The sequence below is a fragment of the Microtus ochrogaster genome, chromosome 1 (genome assembly GCF_000317375.1).
Source record: "Microtus ochrogaster isolate Prairie Vole_2 chromosome 1, MicOch1.0, whole genome shotgun sequence".
NCBI lineage: Eukaryota > Metazoa > Chordata > Mammalia > Rodentia > Cricetidae > Microtus > Microtus ochrogaster.
The window spans coordinates 9,277,328-9,297,553 of NC_022009.1; the positions used below are offsets into that span (position 1 = coordinate 9,277,328).

Consider the following 20,226-nt stretch of genomic DNA (forward strand, 5'->3'; position numbering starts at 1 on the left):
AGAGAGAGACAGAGAGAGAGAGACAGAGAGAGAGAGAGAAAGAGAGACAGAGAGAGAGACAGAGAGAGAGACACACAGAGAGAGAGACAGAGAGAGAGACAAAGGTTACAGAAAGAGAGACTAAATCTGGCTTAGTGGTGCACATCTGTAATCCCAGAGCTGGATGATCAGGGGTTCAAGGATGCCTTGCTCATACAGTGAGTTCAAGGGCAGCCTATGAGACCCTGTCTCAAAATGCAAAACAAAACCTTTAAGTGTTGTAGGATATAGGTTCAGCTAATGGAGCTAATTTTATCATTTACAACCATCTTAATTTTTCCTAGGCCTTTTTATTGATCCTTTTCAGCCCTCTCAAGTCCTCTGCATGGACGTTTGTTTCACATTTTCATTTAGCAGGTGATGGCTCTTGCTTCTGCCAGGGGCACAGCTAGTGACAACCCGAGCCCTGCATCCCACTGTTCAGCCATCTGCCTCCGAGGTTGATGGTGCTTTCCTCTGTGATTTCTCAAGATGAGCTATCTGAACAATGGTGAATAGCTCTCATACTTACAAGTTGATATTTTGCCGAGTATCTCCTTTCAAATCCCCAGTTGCCTCTTGGATGACAGGAGACTCAGAGAAGAGAAGTGAGGCTTGCCCAAGACCTTGTGAGAGGTGGTGAATCCGCAGTCAAAGGTGACTTCCAGTGTGACATGGGCTCTTCCCCTCCCAGCACTCACTGCCTCCCTTACCAATGCCGAGTGACAGAACATGAACTCCCACCCACCTCTCTGAGATGTTTTCATATAGGTTCTTCATTATAGACAAAGCCAAGTCCAGTAGTAATGCAGATGTCCCACTTATGCTATTGTTGTCCTGTTCACCGCCATCACTGATTGGTCTTTCTAAATTCTTCTAAATGTTAGCAACTTGTCAGTAATTGTCCTAAACTCCAGTGATGTGCTTGGTCCCAAGTCTCCATGACATCCCTCCCATCGTATAGGACAGGGACTTCAGAGCCTAAGGACAAGAGGAATAGTAATTTGCCCTATATTCATATTCAACCACACCACTTAAATCCAATGATCCTGTGCCAGAGAGACAAAGAATGAGAAGCATCCACCCAGAGGAATCTGTTTGTGCTCTTAAGACCCCCACCACCTTTTTATAGATTTCCCTGTGCCCAACAAATTCCATGGGCAGCATCCATAGCAGTGTGGTGGTTTGGCACAGCTGCTATATGCTTGATGCTGAGGCTCAACTCCTACTTTATTGTATTATGACTCCACCAGAATGCAAAATTTTGATAAGCTTTTATTTATTCTTTCAAAATGAAGTAGTTTGGAAATTCTGGGGTCGCCTTCAGTGCTCTATGGAACTTCTTCACAATTTTCTGATCTGAATGATAAGCCAAAACACCTAAACATCCCACAATACATGGCAAACATATGTATTTTAGCCACAGTAACTGAAAGAAATGGTTGGATTTTGGGTTTTTTTAAATTGCATTTGAGGGCTGGAGGAATAATCCAATCAATAGAGTACTTGCTGTGCAAGCATGAGGTCCTGGGCAGATCCCCCAGAATTTATGTTAAAAAGCTCGGCGTCAGCTTGTAGTCCTGGTACTGAGGAGGGAGGGACAGGCAGGTCCTGGAGCCTCACTTCCTTGTGAAAGCCCTCGTCTCAGAAAATGAGATGCATGGCTCTGAGGAGTGAGACCAGAGGTTGACCTTCAGCCTCCACACAAGTACACACAAGCATGCTCACCTGTGCGTGTGTGCGCCCACCTTTGCCTACGAACATAGGTAAGTAAATAAAGGAGTTTGGTAGAGACAGTGTCGCATTTGCACAAATGCAGACCAGTCTTGCCTTCTACCAGAGCCAGCATTTTATTTAGGCTCATTATTAGAATATGCCAGATATTACAGCATAACATTATATAGCAAACTCCTCCCCAGTACGGATGCTAATGAGATCCTGTGGGACTTCTGCTCCGCTGGGGAGCTGGGACTTTCCTTGGTAAAGAAAACCTCCCCATACACAGGTAATATTTCAAATGTGTCCTGTCCAGGCAGTCAGAGCCACTGATGGGGGTGTTTTCATTTCACAGTGTCTCCAGCACTGTCGAGAGAAACTTTATAAGGGTCTATGTTTCAGAGTCTGAGGTAGAAATGACTTTTTTTTCTGCTTCTCTAACAGTGATACATGCACACTATTATTTTTTACAAAGAGAGGTTCAGTAAAAGACACAAATCACCCCAATTCCTACCATTCGGAGTTGATCAGAGTGCACAGTTGCTGGGTATTGTCTAATAAGTCCTGTCTGCCTCTGTATATACTTGCAGGTATGCACGTCATAAAAATGAAGCTAAAGGCTGGGCATGCAAGGAAAAGGAGTTTTTATAAAATGAGATGTGAAGATCTCAAAAATAATTTTTGGTTTTTGTTTTGTTTTGTTTTTCAAGACAGGGTTTCTCTGTGTAACTCTGGCTGGCCTTGAACTCATAGACATTCTCATGCTTCTGCCTCCCAAGTGCTGGGATTAAAGGTATGCACCACCATACCCAGCTCAAAAACAATTTAAAATGATTTAACATAAGAACCTGACATAGGACTGAAAGAACTAGGAACTAGAGACATATTTCTTTACCACATGAGCTAATCCTAAAATTAGAAATAATACCATGAAAAATATTACTGAGTTAGAATCATTTTAATTATGCATTTCAGTTTGATCTAGAAAGCTGCACTTCCCACAATTTCTATCTTAAATAATTTATTTTTATTTTATATACATTGGTGTTTTGCCTGCAAGTATATCTGTATTCAGGAATCAGATCCCCTGGAACTGGAGTTACAGACAGCTGTGAGCTGCTATGTGGGCACTGGGAATTGAACCTGGGTCCTCTGGAAAAGCACTCGGTGCTCTTAACTGCTGAACCATCTCTCCAGATCCTACAATATCTGTTTTAAAAATAAACATTTTTAATTGAATAAGAAGGATTGGCAAAGATGCTGATCTATATCCACATCTTCGAATTTGTTCTAGTTCCTAGATTTTCAGGAGTTAATACTTATTTCATTACAAACCGCAGCTCTGTTCTATGTTGGAAGCACCGTGAGGAGTATACATAATAGAGCTTGTGGGTGAAATGGTCACCGCAGCGAGCTGCCCTTCTCCGTTCCTAGGTCTCTCTTCCTCTCTCTTCCCCTCCCTTGCCCTCTGCCCCATCGTCTCGCTCCATCCAGTGTATGTTGGAAATGAGAGTCTGCTCTCAGTTCATCTGCATCGTTGGACGAGCTAACACATTCTGGAACATAAATAAGGAGCAATGTTTTAAATTAGTTTAGAATATCATTAAATTTTAAAATCCACTGAACCCAACAGGAAAAAAAATTAATTTTGATCTTAAGTGTGTGGTTTTCTGAATATCATATCCCTGTTAAGAAAGGAGAATACACGCACGTGTGCACGCACACACTCACATGCTCGCACACACCCACACACCAATATTCCCATCCCTCCTGGCCTCTAGCGCACATCTTTGCGTCCCTTTCCTATCACCGCTCTTCCTGTTCTTTTAAAACTACCGCAGCCATTTGGAAAAATATGGCTTCCTTATAATTAAGCTCACATTTTAAAAGCTAAAATCTTGATGTTAATGATTCTGTAAAATGCATATTTTGGGCCCAACATGGTGGCTCATACCTGTAATCCTAGCACTCAGAAGATGAGGCAGGAGAATTTCCATGACTTTGAGGCTACCCAGGGCTCCAGAAGGAATTCTAGGCCAGCCCACAGCGATAATATCTGATATTATCTGACTAGGTGACAGCTTATATTATATATTTTATACTATATATGTAGTTTTACAACTTAATTGCAATTGTGTTCTAAATTTATAGCATTTATTTCAGATAAGAAAATTGTAATTTTGGAAAATTACAATTGGAAAACAGAGATCTGTTTTCCTAAAATATGTTTGAGCTGTATATCCACATTAACTCAGAACAAAGCTGTTTTATTGCTTCATTGAATAAAATTTTTAAATTCTTCCTCATTTCTGTATGCTACCAAATGGAACAGGGGAAAGAATTCGGTTGTCACTCACAAGTTCATCATCCACCCGGGTGTGAATTTTGAACAAGTGAAAAATAGAAATATAAGAAGGTTTAACTATAAAATGCATTGCAGTGCTCCCCAGTCCACAACAGCCAGGTGCCAAATGGGATCATATTTTACCTATGTCCTTCATCTGTTCATACTGCAGTCTGGCAAACTCAAATCTAGTGATAGCTAATATTTGCAAAAGCACAGTAATTTAACAAAGGGGACCAGATATACTGAGATATCATTCCTCTTTGTACATCTTTTTAGTTCAAGATATGTTTCTTTGCTGTTGTCTTTTGGTCAAAATCAATCAAGAATACACTCTAGAAATCAGAACAGAAACATCAAGTGTCTGCCTCCTCCGCCGTTCTTTCCAATACCCCTGCCACAATGGATTTTAAGCCTGTGTTGAACTTACTTAAGACTTTATGGCTAATTATGGTTGATGACCAAAATACCAGATGAACAGTTTTATATTTTGATCTAGTAAAAAAGCTGGGAAGACGTTGAGTGCTCACTGTCCATGGTGAACTCCTAAGGCCCCAGCCGCTGTCTTTCCCTTCATGTGGCCATTTTCTTCTTGCATCACAGTTTGTGGGAAGGCTCTTGCCCGTAAAGCCTTGACTCAACTCAAAGTTTAGAAGAAAGTGACTTGCCTTAAATGTGTGTCCTGTTGGGCTTCACTTTCTGGAGAGGCCTTATGCTGGTGACCCTGGACCTAGTTGTCAGCAAGGTCGCCTCACAGGAAGGAGAGAACAGGGATGCTCTTGGCACTACTGATGAGAGCTTGAAGATAGGAACCAGAATCACTCCACCAGCTCAGGGGAAAAGGCGAGGCTTGCCTAAGCCTCCAGTGCTTCTCCAACACGAGAAGCAGCCAGCAGAAATTGAACACTACAGCCATCTTCATTCATGAAGAGAGGTTCCAGCCATTGCTGTGGCCTTGACAATCAAATCCTTTATTTTCCTTTGTTCCTCCAAAGCTCATTTAGAGAGTGGATTTTACTGTGTCTAGGAAATGCCGGGCTTCCTGCACCTTCCCTTTTAAAACATCCACAGGGTTACTGAAACAGCTAGAAAAAGTGCTGGCATTTCTTACTGACAGCCAGATTGGCTGTGTTTGGGTGGTATGAAGGAAGGACCTGGGAAATAGCTTCGGTAATTCTGTCAGCACCTTCCCAGTTGGGCTCAGAACTACTGGGCTGCCATTTGAAGTCCCACTGTGTGGGAGACTCTAGCTTAGCAAATGAAATTCAGGGTTTATTCCACTAAAAGGCATTGTCTTTGAAGGTCCTGGAGATTGAGTGTTAACGTATTCCACTGCACCTGCTGTTTAATGTAAATGGGAGATTAAGCACAGCAAGTCATTTTGGTGTCTTCATGTCAGCGCTCAGAGGTGATACCTTGTTGGTCTCATAAAAATCAATCAGAATCTGGTTTTCCTATCATCTCTTGGGACACTAGATTGGAGAGAATTCGGGCTTGTGTAGCCTTCTATGAGTTCTCATGAGGTAGCAGGTCACTGCAATCAAGGCACTGAAGGTGGGCTGAAAAGTATGTAACCATCAATATACTATTATTTGTCAGTGATTTTCTGTTTGATGGTGATGTTTCTACCAACAGAACTCTTTTTCTTACATTTTCCCACTTGGTCTTATTTAATGTAGCATGAACTTGTGATACAATGGTGTCTATAATCTTTTCTGGACTAAGATGGTAGCTAGGTATGATAGTGCTTGCCTTTAATCCCAGCTTTGGGAAGCAAAGGTAGAAGGAACAGGTATGCAAAACCACCCTCGCCTACATGGTGAGTTCAAGATCAGCTTAGCCTACATGGTGAGTTCAAGACCAGCCTAGCCTACATAGTGAGTTTATGATCAGCCGTGGCTACAAGAGACCTTGTCTCAGAAAAACAAAAGTGAAAGACAAATGGATCGATAATGTAGACAATTGTTTAATTTATTGCCATTTTATATTATGTGTGCCACATTTGGTTTTATAAATAAAATATGGATCACTGCACTACTGTCTTCTTCACTTATCCATTTTTAATAAGCTTTCTAAATACCACAGCCACTATTGGGTCATATAACGGAATGTATCTAAGAGTTTCCAAACCAAAAGCGTTGGATCACAGTGAAGGGCTTTTTTTTCTAGAAAATTGGCATAGAGTTTACTTTTCAGTGGTTCTAACAGGGATCACTACTCTCATTGCCTTTTCTGATTTTAGTGAGATGCTGGAGGTGACCGGCACACTGGCTTGATGTTCGATACTGAGATTCTTCAGATCTCTTAGTTCATCTTTGACTGCATTAGTTTTAGTCCCAGGAGGCTGTGCACTCACTCATACCTATGGCTTGAGGACTAAGCTGAGATCATCAAGCCTCGTCCATTTATCAAACTGGTAGGACCCGCTGACACATCCTTTTAAATCCAATGTGTTGCCCCCGGGCTTTTTAGCAAAGTAGCTTTAATTGTTGGAATTGTCAAAGTGATGCAGTGAGGTACCTGTCCTCCCGAGCATGCTCAGTGCGCTACTGTTTAACTTGACAGTTTTTCTGCATGAGAAGAATATTAAGAGAGGAGAACTGTCTCTGCTTTGCTGTCCCCAAGGCACTTGAGGTCATGTGCTGCATTTGTAGGATTATTAATGAGACTTTATTCAAGGCCTCCTATTCTGGTTCCACTTCGTGTCGTTACAATACAGTAGCACAGTCTTGGTAAACTTGTAAAGGAACTCTGATTTTGGTATACAGTTCTGCAGGTCCACAGTTGAGGTCCTGCACCCAGTGATGGCCTCCTTGTGGTCAGAGCCTTGAGGTGCTACAGGGTATCTGGTGACAAGAGACAGGGAGCACACTTGTGTGTCCGTGTCCAGATCTTTCTCTGCTCAGTGCTCAATCGACTTTATTCGATTTAATCCTGATCTCTTTTCTATGCCCCCACTTCCAAATCCCTTAGTTGGATTAGGTTTTCCACCCTCTTAAACTTCTCTATGGGGATTTAATTCTAAAGTGAATTTTGGAAGGAACAAGCTATATTCAAACCATCGTGGGTACTATAAAGCTTGCTAAGACATCCCCATCATTGCCATCAGATTCAAACAGGAGAAGTCAGCATTTGGAATGTGGAACACATAGATTCGCTTCTGAAATCACAACTTTATTGCCTCCCACCCATCCCACTCCATCCTAGGGGCACTGAGCCATCTGCCTGCATTCTGACCACACATGACTATGGCTGCTCTCCCAGTCCACCTGGCTCCCACTATAAGCCTGAGTCCTAGGCACTGTCATTTTCACATCTGACCCCTTGGATTTGAGTCTCTTCTCGCTGTGTGCTGTGTGTCAGTTCACAGCCCCAGGTCAGCCCAGCATCCACAGATCATAGCACTCAAAATGGAACCATGTCGCTGCATCAACCTGGGTCCTTGACTTTAATCAAAGGCCCTCTGTCTTTTGGTGATCCTTTTATTCCTCCCTTTTGGAACTGTCATTGTATAGCAGAACCACCCAACAGAAATATCATGTAAGTTGCATGTAAATATTTAAGTTTTCTAGTAGTAACAATAAAAAGTAAAAATAGGCAATATTAATTTTGATAATACCTTTCACTTAACCCAACATATCCAAAGCCATTAGCTTTACAACATATCATCAATATGAAAATCATTAAGATACTTTACATCCTTCTTTTTAAAAACGAAGAATGTTTTAGTTCACATTTGCAGAGCATCTGCCCGTCTTGGAATCAGCCACATGTGTGGCCTGTCACATTGGTACTGCATTAGACATGCTTCAGCCTTCCCTGCTGCCATCCAGCCACACCTCCAACCTCCTGAGACTCAAGAAGACCCACTAACCATTCTCCATGTAGAATCTGAGTTCATTTTCAAGGCCCTTTGCATTACTTCAACATAGCTACCTGTATCTGTTTCTTTTCCAAAGTCTCTCTCATCTCTTTCTTATTTTCTTGAGGAGAGAAGCTAGGACTGATCTTCACCCATGCATTTTCACTGCAATCTTAGCTTCTTCTCAGCCTGGAGGTTGAGTAGTTCACTACTCCACAAGTGGCCATTTTCCTCGTTTCTCTGAATCTCCGTTTCTCTAGCGTCTAACTACTTGACCCCACTCCTCCCAGCATGGCCGTGGGCACAGAACCGCACGAGCTTCCAGTCTGCAGGCCCAGTGGTTCTTTCCTGGTCCTCACTTCCTTTGGTGTATCTGCAGCACTCTCCTTGGAATGCTGGGAAGCTTCCATCTTCACAGTTACTGAAATCCACACTGCTGTGTCTACCTCTTCCCATCCTCAGGACTCTTTATCGCTCCACTTCTAACTATGGCTTCACCCTAAACTGTGTCCCTTCATCTCCCACTTCTCAGAGATTTCCTCCACTACCAGGGCTCCAAACGTTTTGTTCTGTTCCGGATGTACTCAAGTGTCAATATTCTATCCTGTCTATCAGATTTCAATGCTGCATGTTTATCAGGTTTCCAACTGCCTGCCATGCGCGGACCCTGAATAGCTCTGCATATACAATATCAAATGCCATTTTGACTGGAGATCACAGTGATGGAACCTAAAAAAGCATTTAACGTCTAAGCTTTTCTAAAAAGTCAGCTTTGTGTATAATTGTCATACTTTTCTGTGGTTCCCGCTCTACATCACGACCCAGGCTGTGGCTCTGCCTCTAGATCTCGTGTCAGAACCTAGGTGTCACCCAATCATTTCTCTTTATCAGGGATGTTAACTTCTCATTATCTGTAACTCCTCCCTCTCCTACATAGAGTAACCACTCTTGTTAACTAATCCTCCATAGTGTTTCTCTTTATCCACCCCTTGCCCTTAACAGACTGTGCCCCAAGTTTACAAAGCACCTCCACTTCTTCCTTCATTCATTCTAAGACTACTACAACCTCAGACTCAGCTTGTATCTCCTCCTGCAATACTGATAGACCGGCACTGAGTTGGGGTTTGTTCGAAAGATGACTGTGCAGTCATCCCAGCTAGACCTTCCCATCCTTAAAAATATAGAAAGAACATTTCATACCATTTGATTCTCATGCTTATTGAAAGTGATCAACAGACTATTGGTAAGGACTTCATTTTGCCAAAATAAAAACAATCCATTTAAATAGCTAGTTGTGAGATTGGTTTAAGATATAATCATGTGGCCCAAAATTGATTTTGCATCCATTGAGAGATCGTTTAATAGAAAATGAAAAAAGCAACTATTTTGTTTGGGAGGAAGCATCAAATTTAGGGGTTGCATCTATTTTGTCATAGTGAGAAAACATGTTCAACTTTTAGCTTCCTTGCTTCATGTCCTGCCTGTCTAATGGGGTTTATTGTAAGACTCGGATGAAATAATACATGAAAATGCTCTTAACACAATAGTATCCACAAGGATAATATTGACACACAGTACTCAGCATCCACCGCCCGCCCTTTACCAGACTTGTTGATGTCCTAAATGGAAGCTTCTGGCAATCTTAAGTTGATGGGCACACCTGCTGGCTGAGGACTGCATTCCACACATGGAATCAGCGAGCCTCTCTGCCCACAGATTCTTCCAAGATTGCCCCAGACTGGGTACCAGTTGCTCTTAGCTTTGTGAGCAGGTGACCAGAGATATAGAAGCCTTTCTAGGAGGAACCTGTATTGAAGGTGTTTAGCTACTCGTTCAGTAGGGAATCGGTGGAAGTGGCAAATCCTATCTCTTTCTGGTCTGAGAATTACTTGCAGAGTTGCCCATATTTCTTTATAAGTCACAGGTTTGGGTGTAACCCACTTTCCCAGGACTCAAGAGTATTCCAGGAAAACTCAGGCTTCTTCACAAGGAGTTTGTTTCCCCATGTGCCCATCCATGAGGTGGCGATGCCCTGGAACAAGTGACAGTTACTTGTTTGTAATGGTAAAATCTCTCCCTATTGTCACTTCTCAGGTGGTATTATGGCCCCGTCCCCCAGCACAAAGCCTGGTGTTCAGCTCTTCCTTGGTGGTGAAGAGAGCTGTTGGAGGCCCACACACCCTAAGACCTTCAGCCTGATGGTCTAGACCCTGGCCAAAGCCTACTTGGACTTAATGCTTCTGAGCTTGCCAAGAGGAGTCAGCCATGTGGAATTCTTGCCTTCTCCCCTTCTGTCACCTGCTCTCGGGGCTGCAGAAGCTCATAGGTCATTTCTTCCTAAAGGTCTTCTGCACCTGAAAATGTTATATTTTGGCGTTCTTCTAGAGGGAAAAGTATTTGGTCGGATTGTGTGAATTTCATTGCTAAGGAAAGTAAATCTTTTCATGCAGTGCCCAGTTCTGGCATCTGGACATTAAAAATAAAAATGAAGACAATGGTGGTATAGACTTTGGGGACAAAAAAAATGTTATCCAAAGAACTTAATTACAAATGGTCAATCAGTGTGACAGGGGATTGGAGCAGAAAGAAGCTTTAGCCCAATAGTGACTTCTGAACCTGTGGCCCTGACCCTCTCTTTAAAAGGGAAATAGAAACTCTTGTTTCATTACCAGACATGCTTGTGAGCTTTTCCTTTCTCTACTTCCTGTATCGGAGGAGTGTCACAAGAAAAAGGGACTCATGCTTTTCTTCAAACCACTGGCTGTCCACTGGTAACTTTGAGCTGAAGCCACTCAGGGGCCATAGAGATGGCGGAAGGCATTGGTCGGGAGGATGTTTTCTCCAGTCTCACGCTACTAGGATCCCTTGAGGCCCTAAGAAGGAGCCTCTTGCTGTGCAACCATGAGACAAATCTGCTGGGAGGAGGGCTTTGCACATTGCTGCACGTTGTTCCCATGTCTCCTCATCGTCAGCAGGCGTGGCATGCCACTCCTTCAGTACAGACTGATCATTTCCAACATACACAATTCAGGATGACAATATGCCACCACAAATGGCAAATTCTACACTGTGAATCTCTGTAGCCTACATGGAAATACTTTAAAATATTGTCTAAAATGACCACACTGTGTGTGTGTATCATATATGAAACATAAATGGGTTTTATGTTTAGACATGAGGGTCATGGTTCCAGAGGGTTAGAGTCCATGGCTGTCATGGCGGGGAGCATGGCAGCAGGCAGGCACGGTGCTGCCACAATAGCTGAGAGCTTACATTTTTGTCTACAAGCAGGAGGCAGAAAGAGGAAGGCACTGGGGAAGGCATGGGTTTTTGAACCTCAAAACCTGCCTCCAGTGACACACTTCCTTCAACCAGGCTACAGCTCTTCATCCTCCCCAAAGAGTCCACCAGCTGGAAACATATGAAACAAGTACATGAACATACAGTGGTCTTTCTCACTCAAACCACAACATGGAGTATCCGAGAGTTTCATTCAAGTGTCGCCTGGGGCTGTCGGCACAGTCCCATAATAATAACTGTAGTAAAAAGTATAAAGAGGTTTAAGAGATAGCTCAGTGGTTGGGTTAAATGCCTCACTCACGGGCAAGAGGCCCTGGGTGCAATCTCCAGCACCACGGATGTCAAACTTCTGGGTTTGTTACACAGCCATATTCCTCACTTTCTCCTGGAGTTTGGAAGAAAACTGCTTTTGTCCAGGTGCATGTGGTGCTGGCTGAGGTCACGCTGACCTTTCCTCCCAAATTCCCATTTCTTTGCAGCCTGTTCTCATGGCCAGGGCACTCACACAGCTTACACAGACTGACTGTATACTAGCCTGTGCATTGTAGGCCACTGTTGAGACCAAATGTTGACAGCAGGGTGTCCAGTTACCCACATAATCAGTGCGATCAAAGGGGAGAGCAGGCCCTCCAGAGGGTCCTCTGTGCCTTCAAGTCTGTTTCAAGGTCACGTAATCCCAGCCACTGTGTGGGTAGCATAGCCCACGGGACACACCCATCATGATATGCTTGCTTACTAAAGCCACAGCTCTAAATCTGTGAACTATCCTTAGCATTTGGGGACTTTTCCAAACCAAAATGGAATATCAGTCAGTGTCGCTGATGCTGCCATCTCTACCCGCTGCCCTCTAGATGTCTAGATGCCAGGTGGGAGCCTGTAGCCCCAGCAGAAGCAGCAGCAGCAGCCCGGGCTCTGCCAGAGTTGAGTGCTATGTGTCTATGTTTCCTTCTGCAGCTATTGACCTTCTGTACTGGCGGGATATCAAGCAGACGGGCATCGTGTTCGGGAGCTTCCTGCTGCTGCTCTTCTCCCTGACCCAGTTCAGCGTTGTGAGCGTCGTCGCCTACCTGGCCCTGGCTGCCCTCTCAGCCACCATCAGCTTCCGCATCTACAAGTCTGTTCTACAAGCTGTGCAGAAAACAGATGAGGGTCACCCTTTCAAGTGAGTGCCCCCCGGTTGACTGGCCCTCACCCTGCCTCTCTGGGCTCTCCCTCTGCCTCGTTGCTGTTCTCCGGTGTACTGGAACACGTTTCCCCACAACTCCAGGAAACTTTGTTTCCCAGAACCCCTGTCCCTCGGTACCTGAGGTTATTAGTAGGTGTCTGTAGCAAACTCATTCTTCTAATAACACTACGGGGTTACATAAGTAATCATAACCCATTATCTATGTGTAATGTTTTAAAACTAATTTTTAGACTTACTTTATTTTTTGTGTGAAATGTTTTGCCTGCATGTGTGTGTATCATATGAGTGCCTGTTGGGTCCTCTGGAAAAATGGTTATGTAAGATAACCTTAGTTATTATTAAATATTATCTAATATCTAAGATATTAGAAGATAGTAGTAGCCACCATGTGGGTGCTGGGAATTGAACTTAGGTCGTCTGAAAGAGCAAGTGCTCTTAACTTCTGAGCCATCTCTCTGGTCCCATATTTATATTTTTTTATTTTTTCATTTAAAGAGAATTTCAACTATTACTTACTCCAGTCACCTCTATAAGGAAGGGAGGGCATGCACTGAAATCCCTGTTTACAGATGGAAATACTGAGATTCTAAGGAATAAAGTGACACATTCAAGGTCAGGCGGCCAGTTAATACTGTAGAATGAAGACAGGGTGTTGGGATTTTTATTTAAAGGACCAACCTTCTGAGAGGTTTAAGGTTTATGAACACTTTTATCTCATGTCCCTCCCTGCATCTGCATGCAGGGAAAATTGGGTAAGAATGAATATTGAAAATAATGTTTAGCTCTATCTGTTTAAAATATTTAATTTTAATTAAGTGTGTGTGTGTGTGTGTGTGTGTGTGTGTGTGTGTGTGTGTGTGTGTGTGTGCGTGCGTACACCATGCTTGCAGGTACCCGAAGAGACCAGAGGCATGATTCCCTGGAACTGGAGTTCCAGGTGGTTGTGTGTGCTGGAGCTGAACCCTGATTCTCTGGAACAGCTCTCAACTGCTGAGCCGTCTCTTCAGCCATCCCTCCCCACCTTTTGTAGAGCAATCTCTGAACTGTGCAGATGTAGAGGCTGCCTGTCAGAGCTTCCTTCTCAGCATCTTGGTCCTGACCTCAATGCAAACACCGTGGGACTATGCACACTCATAGTGCCTCATGGCTTTCTAACACTGAATTCCTGGGCCATCAGGACTGTGACTTGCTTCTCTATGCCCCCATACCCACAGGTGCGGGAGTGTAGAAACGGCTTGTCTTTGTTTCTAGCAGGACACACACAGCCCAGATTTGAGTGGCCCTGGCATATGGCTAAAGTCTTCATCTTTATTCTTCTCCTGTCCCAGCCTCTGTCCTTAGCCACCCAGGATTCTTCCCTATCCACTGTTCTAAAACTTGGTTGTTTCTAGAGCTGCCATGCTCATTCGCAAGGCTGAAATACGGGGACCTAGGTCCCATTTGCCTTCTTTCTTCTGATACCCAGTTACAGGAGCAATAGCCTAACTCCTCATAGCCTGACTACTCTGTTGTCCTTGTGGAGGCAAATTTAAAGTTTAAAACTCCTTCAGGCTAGTCACTTGCATCAGCAAAGGGAACGCCGGACTTAGTGTATTTTAATAATAGCACACTAGACAAATCAGTACTTTTGTATTTTCTCCAAGGGTAGAAAAGCCATAACATTTAAATAAAACCTGAAAAAGTCAGTTAAGGTTGCTATCACCATGTACCATAAACTTGCTGGAGTAAATGATAAAAAATGCATTTCTCCCAGTTGTGTAAAATCTGTCCCCAAAGTGCCCTGTGGTTGATTATAGACTGCTATCTTTTCAGTGGATCCTCACAAGGCATCAAGAGAATGAAGAGTTCTTCAGGGCTCCAATAAAGAGGATTTAGGAGCTCTTAAAGGCACCAATCTTACCTATAAGGGTTCCACCCGCTTCAATAATTACCTTCCAAAGTACCTGGCTGATAATGCCAACATTAAGAGTGGGGATTCAGTGTGGCGCTCTCGAGGAGTACAGTCTTAGTCCATAACACTCCCTACAACTCAAAACGAAGCCTGATTAGTTCTCCATCTCTGATCATCTCATGCCTTTAAGAACTCTAGGCTAGGCAGGCTGTCCACAGCTGTCTTCAGACAGAGGAAGTGGAAGAAGGGAAGGGGAGCCAGAGCTCAGTGGAGGACTATGATCAAGCAGATAAAGCTTATGCATACTATATGAATGTGTTCTATATTTTATTTTGTTTACCATCCCTGAGTTAAGTCTGACCACCTGAACAAATGGGAAAAAATAATCTCATTACTAAGAACATCATTCACTGGGACTAATGAGCATTTACTATGGTCCAGGCTACTGAAGTTACCACTGCTCTCTAGAGAAACCTGGAAGTCAGTTTCAGAATTAAAAGAGGAATTCTTAGAAGTTTGTCAAGGAACAGTTCGGGAACTAGGGTTTTCAGATAGCTCCAGAATCTAAGAAAGATGCTCATCCCTTTTCTCATGTGCGAAGAAACCAGTAAAGGAGTGGACGGCTCCCCGGTCTTCCTTGGTTCTTCCTGGTTTTCTGAGTTATGAGCTCATTCTTTAATGCTGAGTTTTGTGGATAGAGTCACAAAGCCCCAGAGAGTTAGATATTCTGCACTCCCAGTGTTTGGCAATCCAGTGTGCATGGTGTCCCACAGCCAGCAGCAGCCTATTGGAGGTGACCCAGCCATAAGCCTCCCAGTGTGACAAGCACTTTCTTGGCTCTGGGGTGCAGCAGCCAGTGTTCAACCCTCTAATGGCATTCCCCTGGGATGGTTTGTTGACAGGGCCTACCTGGAGCTGGAGATCACCCTGTCCCAGGAGCAGATCCAGAAGTACACGGACTGCCTGCAGCTGTATGTGAACAGCACGCTCAAGGAGTTACGGAGGCTTTTCCTCGTCCAGGACCTGGTGGATTCCTTAAAAGTATGACTGCTTCTGCTCCTTGCCTTACAGTCTCCCCAAAGGAAGAATGCAATCGGCAGATACAATTCAGAGCCCACAAAACAAGCGCTAATTAGTCTAGAATCCGAAAGCCTCTAGTTGTGTGGCTCCATGAAACTCATCCAAGCTGGTCCCCTCATTTCACAGATGACAAAACTGTGGCTCGGAGACATTTTGATATTCACCGGGGTTACCCAGTAGTATTCAGAAGAACTAGGATCAACCCCAGGTCACACAGTTCTAGACATTTTACAAGGGAGGATGTAGATTCTTAAACCAAGATCTCAGCCATCTCCTAATTAGCTACTTTAAGGTGTGTAGAGGACATGTGTCTGGAGGATACTTAAACAGTAAGTCCTCGGCAACTCCTCAGGTTGAGCATCTGCAGGGAAGACCCGTGCCCAGCACGGAGCATCGGGAGGATCTGGAACCCCGCACACATCGGGGGGCTTTATTTTAGTGGTTTCACTCTTGTCTAGCCCAGTGGTCCTCAATCTCCCTAAGACTGTGATGTGACCCTTTAATACAGTTCCTCATGTTGTGGTGACCCCAACCATATATTTATTTCCCTTTCTACTTGATAACTGTAATTTCCCTACTGTTATGGGTTGTAAATATCTGTGTTTACCCATGGTCTTTGGGGGTGCAACCCATAGGTTGGGAACAACTAGTCTACTGGGTTTCTTTGGACAGGCTGCTTGGATCTCCCCGAGACTTCCTATAAAACCCAAGTCATTGAAACAAGACTCAGCAAAGCCATGAGCAGAGTAGGGGGCAGAAGGGGAGGTGGTCGTGAGTGTTCTGTCTGTAAAGAGTGCTTTTACACGCTGTCGTTGGGGTCTTGTGCCAGGGCTTGCCCAGTGATTGTTCAATGAGTCAGAGGGAGCAGTGGGAGATGAGGGCTTGACCCTCCAGGTGCATCCCCGGAGTAGGAACTGACTGCAAATACTTAGAGACTTGTCAGGTGATGACGGTTGCTGACTAATGTAACAGTAGTGGGCCAGAGCAGAGGTCAGCAAACCTCCTCTATAAAGGTCAAAAAGTATCCGGTGCTTCAGGCCCTATTATCTCTACCCAGCAATGAAGGGCTGTGACGGTGCACCATTAAAACTTTATTGATGGACACTGACAAATTAAATTTCATATAAATTCACAGATCATTGAATACTTTTACTATTTAAACTGACTATTTAAAAATGTAAAAAACCCTTCTTAACTCCTGGGGCCTTATAAATACATGCCAAGAGCTACAGTGTGCCATAGCTTAGCCTATGATTTCATTGGGTGCCTGGAATCTTACAGCAGCATGGTCCAAGGTCTCCAAGAGACCAGGACGAACACCTACCTCACTATGCTTTCATTTCCTGTCAAAATCGTGTCCCAGAAATCCATTTCCTGTTACCCTCTCATTTTAATCGTTAGGGAGAAAACCTGAAATGCTAACTAACAGTTAAGATCCCAACTCAGGAAAGCTGTGGATTCCACCTGGGAGGGATGGTGGTGGACTCTGACAAGCCTTTATGCTTAAGTTTGCAGTCCTCATGTGGCTCCTGACTTACGTTGGCGCGCTCTTCAATGGCCTGACCCTGCTGCTTATGGGTAAGTGCTTCCTGAGCCCTCCACCCTGCAGACACGCTGCTCCCGTGGCTGTCAGCTTTCAGCTTCTTGGTAGATTGCTAGGAATAACATCAGACACCCCCGAAATGGAGAGCATCTCCCTTTGAACTGTAATTCAGTCAACGATGAAATTTTGTTGTTTTGTTTTTCCAGACAGAGTTTCCCTGAGTAGCCCCCCAGCTGTCCTGAAATTCACTGTATAGACCAGGCTGGCCTTGAACTCAGTGATTCCTGAGTTGAACTCAGTGATCTCCTGCCTCTGCCTCCCGAGTGCTGAGATTAAAGGTGTATGCCACCATCATCAGGCTAATAATGGATTTTTAATTGTGCTTCCCCCCACCCCCAGCCATATCACTAAATAGCCTTCTAGTATATATACATACATCTATCGTGGGAACTATTTGTGAATCAATTGTCATCTTGAAAGGGCACATTGCACCCTTGTTCTAGGAATAATGATATATCTACAGAGGGCTCTGCCGTTTATTTTTCTTACGCATTGCTCTGCCATCATTTATCTATGGTGCTCTTTTTTTTTTCCAAGAATGCTACAGTTTCATGAGTATGAAAAATGTGTCTATAAGCTTGTTCCTGTTACTAGTTCCAGAGTTCTAATGGTGTATTTGTTTTGTTGTGTTTTTACCCAGCTGTGGTTTCGATGTTTACTCTACCCGTGGTGTATGTTAAGCACCAGGTGAGTTGTACGTGGAGTCAGACATTCGTGTGAAATTTTGGCCTCACAGTCTTCGGGTGCGCTCACGATTTTCTTCTCTCTCTAGGCACAGATTGACCAATATCTGGGACTCGTGAGGACTCACATAAACACCGTCGTGGCAAAGTAAGTTCCATGGTGGAGTTTGCCAAAAGGAATCACTGTCTGAAGCAGGCACGGGAGTGGATTCGTTAGATGTAATTTAGAGAAAGCAAAATAATAGGTTGTTATATTCTATTCCTTTGTGTCGCTCATTCATTCTCATCTCAATTATATTATTTCAGAAATGAGTATAATTTTCAAACCCTCAATTAAATAAAACTGTCAACGGTTTGTTTCAGGTACCATACATAATGGGAATATTTTAACAAGTTAGTAAAACTAAGCTTCTCCCCAAGGGCTGGCCCATGTTCAAGAACAAGACAGTGGGGAGAAGGAGGGAAGTCTGATTCAGAGAAGGTTAAATGAACGGTCACACTGAACACACTTAATAAACACTTCAGTCTCCTGAACAGTGCACACTACTAATTTTAAACAAGTAAATTACTTTTAAAACTTTAGGATGCATGAATAGTTTGTTTCCTAAATATTTTCATTACACTTTTTGAACACCACAAGTTTGTATTTGGGTCACACCACTACTTTTTAGTCTTTTGCCTCTATCAGACCCTGCTTTATGGAGCTGCCTATAAGACATTTTAGAGATAAAGGTACCAGGCTTATGTGTCCACAGCTAACATGGTCAGTTGGCTTAGTGATTTCCCTAAAAACCTTTGTGTTTTTAGGTTTATTGTCTCCTAGAGTGATAATTGTGTTTCATTGTTAGTCAAAAAAAAAATTTAAGTAAAATTTGAACTCTCCTTCAGCTACAGATTTGTGTCATAAAGGACTGGAGTTTGTCAGTATCAACTCCATTTAGTAATCAAATAATCATGTGTCTGGTCTTAGGCAATGCTAGACTTAGGCTATTTGTAATTTCCTTCTACGTCTTCCTGCCCTGTATCTCAGGCCAGCAGCTGCCGTTTTTCTCTTGATGCATAGGATAGTTTGACTTTTACTGTGCCTTGTTTCTACTCTTCCCCTTAAAGCCATGCAGATCTCTGCCGGGTTCCATGCTCAGTTTGTAGGCGTAGCAATTCTCAGCACGATGCACGATGCCTGAAAACATCGCCTGGAACCCACAGAAGCTGCATAGCCAGCTCAGTGAAAATCCACAGATAAAGAAGGAAGCCCCCGGTGCTTTATGTGAAGAAGTGACAGAATGTCATAGTATGGGAAGTGGCGGCTCTTAGCCTAGAATCAGTTCAGAGGTGGAGACTCCGAAGTGTATAGCATTAAAATTTCTGGACTTGATGAACTGTAATTTACATTTTAGTGAAGTTCCCTGGCAACGCTTGGAAAGCTAGAGCTATGCTAGAACATCTAGCGCCGGAAAGCCAGAGTGGGAATTTGGAAACGGGAACTAGAAGTTTTGAGGAAATCACATCTGTTTCTTTTGTGGGTGGGGGTTGGAAACTTAGTTCTAAAGAGAATGTTACTTGTTTTGCTGAGGTGACGTAGAAGGCATGAAGATGATTGATTCCAACTGGACAGAAGCTCTCAGGCTCTTGGTACAAATGAAATTATAAAGAAATAATTATGAGATAAATAAGCACTAAGAGAACTGTGTGAAATTCTAACGTCAAACAGTGAGGAAATGGTAGTGAGAGTGGGTAACGGATGCCATTCGGCCTGGACCGTGGAGTGTGGATAAGCGTTCACCCAGAGGGTGATAGGGAGAAAGACACTGCAGTCTGATCTCAACCCGACACAGAACAGACTTCGGTGCCTCTGAGCAGCGGGCTGATGTCTCGGAATTGCAATGTGTGGAAATCACAATCTAGTAAGAGAATTGGAGTGGGGAGACCAGAAACGTGGCTGTCAACCCAGAGGCTATCACAGTTCACACTGATTGGCTGGACACCGGAGAGCTAAAATAAGGGAAAGTAAAATGGCAGAAATTAAATATAATGTATATACAAATATATAAAGTATAATTGTTAAATTATAGTTGAAATCAAAGCTATGAAAACAACATGTCTCCCAAGATAGTGGATAAGGTGTTGTCATCTTTACTATATATCTCCATTTTCTTTTACATCAGGACACAAGAAAATTGGCTTCACGAAATCGGAACAACCATGGGTAGAGGAATCCATAGCCTTTCTCCATTTAGCGGCAACATTCTGAGAGCACACATTTTCCTTGAAAATGGACATTTGTTCTCAGTCGAAAACTAGGACACCTCATACTCAGTTTCAGTATGCAGGGCATTCCAGTCATGGGTTTATTAGATAACACCCAGAGATCTTGGACACAAACCTGCAGGCGTTTATAGCCGCCTAGACTGCAACCCGCCTGACTCTATAGGGACTGTAATCAGCCTGACTCTATAGGGACTGTAACCCGCCTGACCTATAGAGGCTGTAATCCACCTTACTCTATAGGGACTGTAACCCGCCTGACCTATAGAGGCTGTAAT

The 20,226-nt window shown here is 43.5% G+C and overlaps 1 protein-coding gene across 2 annotated transcripts in view; it reads left to right on the forward strand.

The window, feature by feature from the left end:
- Rtn1 (reticulon 1) overlaps positions 1-20,226 on the forward strand; it is a 215,737-nt gene that overhangs the window by 190,763 nt on the left and 4,748 nt on the right. For both annotated transcript variants that reach the window (XM_013346088.2, XM_005343173.3), the window contains 5 exons: positions 12,195-12,402; positions 15,220-15,358; positions 16,906-16,975; positions 17,641-17,687; positions 17,773-17,831. In XM_013346088.2, the coding sequence (XP_013201542.2) occupies positions 12,195-12,402; positions 15,220-15,358; positions 16,906-16,975; positions 17,641-17,687; positions 17,773-17,831 (523 nt within the window). The remainder of the gene's footprint in view (positions 1-12,194; positions 12,403-15,219; positions 15,359-16,905; positions 16,976-17,640; positions 17,688-17,772; positions 17,832-20,226) is intronic.